The sequence below is a fragment of the Mus caroli genome, chromosome 11 (genome assembly GCF_900094665.2).
Source record: "Mus caroli chromosome 11, CAROLI_EIJ_v1.1, whole genome shotgun sequence".
Lineage (NCBI taxonomy): Eukaryota > Metazoa > Chordata > Mammalia > Rodentia > Muridae > Mus > Mus caroli.
Window position 1 is genome coordinate 93,659,938 of NC_034580.1, and position 4,993 is coordinate 93,664,930.

The 4,993-nt window shown below is 36.5% G+C and overlaps 1 protein-coding gene across 2 annotated transcripts in view; it reads right to left on the reverse strand.

Moving 5' to 3' along the window:
- Window positions 1-4,993, reverse strand: part of Fbxo47 (F-box protein 47) — a 33,021-nt gene that overhangs the window by 23,814 nt on the left and 4,214 nt on the right. The window contains exons 2-3 of one of the 2 annotated variants that reach the window (XM_021177729.2): window positions 3,845-4,049; window positions 2,252-2,422 (exon numbers count right to left, since the gene is read on the reverse strand). In XM_021177729.2, the coding sequence (XP_021033388.1) occupies window positions 2,252-2,422; window positions 3,845-4,025 (352 nt within the window). In that variant the 5' untranslated portion in view covers window positions 4,026-4,049. The remainder of the gene's footprint in view (window positions 1-2,251; window positions 2,423-3,844; window positions 4,050-4,993) is intronic. The other variant, XM_029483153.1, reaches the window with a different exon arrangement.

The following is a 4,993-nucleotide window of genomic DNA, read 5'->3' on the forward strand; positions in this document are numbered from 1 at the left end:
CTCTCTTTCCTTTTTCCTTTCCTTTCCTTTCCTCTCTTTCCTTTTTCCTTTCCTTTCCTTTCCTCTCTTTCCTTTTTCCTTTCCTTTCCTTTCCTTTCCTTTCCTTTCCTCTCTTTCCTTTTTCCTTTCCTTTCCTTTCCTTTCCTTTCCTTTCCCTTCCTTTCCTTTCCTTTCCTTTCCTCTTTTTGTGCTATTAGAGATTGAACCTAGATCTTTTGTTTGTTTTGGTTTTTGAGACAGGGTTTCTCTGTATAGCCCTGGTTGTCCTGGAACTCACTTTCTCACTCTGTGTTCAGGCTGGCCTTGAACTCAGAAATCCGCCTGCCTCTGCTCCCAAGTGCTGGGATTACAGGCGTGTGCCACCATGCCTGGCTTATAAATATTTTTTTAAAAAGGGAAGAAAAATGATATAGCATTTCCTTTGATAAGATCAACTTAGTTACAGCATAATAATTTGTTAGTAAATGTATAGAGTACTTAAAAAAGAAAATCACAGATTCTGATAAGAGAATAATGATTTTCCTGTAGTGTCTGTAAATGCACTCCTGTATTCTAAAAGGCAAGACTCACTCAACTTACTTCATCTTTATTTCCCAACAACATCCTGATATTTGGTTTTATTGTCACGTTTTGGTTAATTATATTTTACCTTCATAGTTAAATGGGTATCATTAGTCAAACTGAAATTAGAATTTTATTTCTGCACTATAGGGAAAATGAAATCAATGAGTGAAGTAAGAGATACAAATTATTTTATATCAAGGGAAGAAAAATGGGGCTGGAGAGATGGCTCAGCAGTTAAGAGCACTGACTGCTCTCCCAGAGGTCCTGAGTTCAATTCCCAGCAAACACATGGTGGCTCACAACCATCTGTAATGGAATACAATGCCCTCTTCTGGTGTGTCTGACAATAGCAATAGTGTACTCATATAAAATAAATAAATTTTTTAAAAAGGAAAGAAAAATACTACAGCATTTCCTTTGATAAGGTCAACTTAGTTACAGCATAATTATTTGTGAGTAAATGTGTAGAGTACTTAAAAAAGAAAATCAAGCCAGGCAGTGGTGGCGAACACCTTTAATTCCAGCACTCGGGAGGCAGAGGCAGGCAGATTTCTGAGTTCAAGGCCAGCCTGGTATACAAAGTGAGTTCCAGGACAGCCAGGGCTATACAGAAAACCCTGTCTTGAAAAAAACCAAAAATAAATACATACATACATACATAAAAATAAAAAAGAAAATCACAGATTCTGATAAGAGAATAATGATTTTCCTATAGTATGTTTAATGTATACATTTAAGAACTAGATTATGTCTGTAAAGGAATATAAGTACAGAATAAAATTTAGCTGGATATGGTGATGCATGCTTTTAATCCTAGCAATCAGGAGACAAAGGCAGGCAGACCTTTGTGAATTCAAGGCCAGCCTGGTCTACAGTTTCAAGACAGCCAAGCAACAGAGAAATCCTGTCTCAAACAAAAACAAAAACAAAAACAAAACACAAACAAAACAAAACCCCCAAACCAAAACAAAAAACCAACCAACAACCAAAACCTCTCTAAGTCACAAGGAACAGAGGCAAAACACAGAGAAAAGACATCAATTCCCTAAGCTATACTACCTAAACACTGTATCTTTGTGTACTCATTAGGACAGGCACTTTATATTAAAGATAATTTAACTAGTTAGGGCTAGGTATCTGCCCCTTCCCCCCCAGACAAGGTTTCAAGATGGTGTTTATGGCCATTATGACTGCGAACTTGTGATCCTCCTGCCTCTACTTCCTAAGTACTGGGACAACTGGCAAGTGTCACAAACACCCAGTTTATGGGTTGCTAGGGATGAAACACAGCAATTTGTTGCTAGGCAACACTCAACCTATTGAGCTGCACTCTCAATCCTATAAAGGTGTTTTGAGAAGAGTCTCATGCCTTTCTTCAGGCTGACCTGGAACTCAAGAACTCACTATGGGGTGCAAGCTGGGCTCAAAGTGTGATTCTCTGGTTTTGGTTTTTTCAAATGCTAGAGTTACAAGTGTGAGCCACCTTGTTCAGCTTTCATCTTTAAAATACGTAGGATTACTGTTAAGGTCTTTACACTGAAAATAAAAATATTATAGAAAAAAGGAAAATTTCCAGGAAACAAGACTGTTTCTCTATAAGCCACTAGCTTTAGAGAATTATATAATAATTATATAATAAAATACAGCTATCAATACTCTTTGTTACAGTGTGCATTTCATAAATTACCTAGAGCTCTGTAGTGCTCCAGTAGAGCAGTCTCTTCTTTTGTGCCAGGCAGATCAAGGTCATGAAAGTTCTGTAGTAAAAGTCTCCTACTTCCAGATGAGGTTGAGATATAATTAATTATGTGCTGGCTGACTGTTTTAGACACCATACTTAACATGCCAATATCTTTCACTATCAAAAAGAAATAAATGTATATATATATGAGTACAAATTATTTAAATCACTGTTAGCAAATTTTATCAACTAAAGTTAACTCACAATAATACAAATTACTTAAAAGAAAGCATCATGATTCGTACAGTATATTAACTTGTAAACTAACTTAATAATACACCTAGTGACAGCACTTGGGATGCTAAGGAGGCAAATTGCCAGGTGTTTGAAGCCAGTCTGAGCTGTAGAGTAAGTTCCAGGACAGCCTGGGCTATAAGAAAGAGCCTGTTTCAAAAAACAAAAAAATGGTAAATATGCCCACTGCTTTAAAAAAAATCTTAGCCGGGCGTGGTGGCGCACGCCTTTAATCCCAGCACTCGGGAAGCAGAGGCAGGTGGATTTCTGAGTCTGGTCTACAAAGTGAGTGCCAGGACAGCCAGGGCTACACAGAGAAACCCTGTCTCGAAAAACAAAAAAACAAACAAACAAAAAAAAATCTTAATATTGTTTTAAATCTAGTTCTTAATAATTAAAAACTAATATTGTAAAATATTGTGTAATAAGTATTGCAAAATAATAAGCTATCATTTTATTACTGTTCAGATAATTTAGAGGTGGTAGTATTTTTGGGGGTTTTGGTAATTTTTTTGTTTTTGTTTTCCCTGTGTAGCCCTGGCGATCCTTGAACTCATTCTGTATACCATGCTTGCATAGGACTCAAGAGATCTACCTGCTTCTACCTCCCAAGTGCTGGATTTAAAGGCCTGTGCCACTATACAAGGTTTTTTTTTGTTTGTTTGTTTTTGTTTTTGGGTGGTTTGTTTTGTTTTTTAAATAAGATCTTGTTATATAGCCCAGGCTGGCCTGATATTTGTAATCTTGCCTTAGCTCCTTGGTTCTGAACTTCAGGTATGTGCTGAATCCAGCCTACAGTATCTTTACAAAATGTGAACATTATGGTGGGCAGTGTTCATGGAGTTGCCAAGCCTGCTGCCTCTTGTAGTCTACTAAATAAATGTTTCTGTTGAATAAAGACACAGAGAGAGGAAAGAGGCAGAGGAAGAGGGAAAGTGAATAGAATTTTACATTTAATTTTAGCTAAAAGAGGAGCCGTTGGTAGACCCTTAGAAAATAAACTCAAGGGGGCTGGAGAGATGGTCAAGGGTGCTGACTGCTCTTCCAGAGGTCCCAAGTTCAATTCCCAGCAACCACACGGTGGCTCACAACCATCTATGATGGGATCTGATGCCCTCTTTTGGTGGGTGAAAGAAAGCTACAGTGTATTCATATAAATGAATAAATCTTTAAAGAAAAAAAAAAAGAAACTCAAAATAAATGTTATTATTAACACAGACAAAATAAAGAGAACAAGATAATACTTGGGGAAAATTATAATAGCCTACTATCTTATATAATCTACTTTTAGGTCTCAAACCTCACCTGACAAGTATCTTAAAATTATGTGTAATATTTCCAATGGTAAGACTTTAAAATTTCCAAGTGTAGATAAGAGTTGAGGATCCGAATCAAGGGTGTTGCAAAAATAGCTGGAGTGATGATTAGAACGTCTAGATTTTTGCTTGGGTATCAAAGTGAAACTGGTATTTACTCTAGACGCCATCTTCTCTTATCCCATGAATTTATCCTGGTTAGGAAAATAAAGCACAGGGTACAAAGAAAGAAAATTAAGTTCATGAAGTTGTTTCTTTTTAAATTAAGAGTCACATTTTCTGTTCTTTTTCCCATCTTGTTTTTCTCATCAAGTCCAGGGCCTGGAGCATGGCAGAAAGCACTCTACAAAGTGAGATATAGCCCTAGCCCACAAGTGTACATTTTGATGGGTAACACCTGTCTTTCTATGTTACAAAATATTTATTATAATGTCCAATTATGGCACACCCATCAGTAGAGTCTCTTTATCCATCTCAGCATTATCTGAAAAACTTTTAAATCCTCAACACCTTTTGGCATCCTATCTATTCTTAGAATAAGACTTTTAGTAAGAAATTAAAACATTTAAAATTAGGTGTGGAAGCAAATGCCAGTGTTGGAGGCAGAAGGATTACAAGTTCACAGCCAGGCAGGGTTGTTGAGACCCTGTGTGAAAATCTAACAAACCAAAAAGAAATCAAACATGTAATTGCATGAAATATATTCTAAGAAAAGAAAAAAGCAAAATAGGAAAAACATAAAAGATTCAATACAGTTTAACTTGTGCGCAAACTAATAGACTACTGCCAAAATAAATCCTTTTGCAACCTGAATTCACTGTCCAGTATGAATTTTTGTAAGGATGAGGAACATGGTGGGGGAGGAAAGAGAAAAAAAAAAAAAGCTATTGCCTATTGCAGCATAAAATATGCTGAATACCCTTGAGTCCCTGGGGTTTAATCACAGTCCTACAAGATTAAAAGGACAAACAAATCCTTGTAATATACATCTGTCATCAGTATATTTCAGTTACTGCTTTTTTTTTTTTTTTTTTTTTTTTTTTTGAGACAGGGTCTCTGTACTTAGGTCTGGTTTTCTGGAACTCTCTGTGTAGATCAGGCTGTTGTGGAGCTCACAGAGATCTACCTGCCTTTGCCT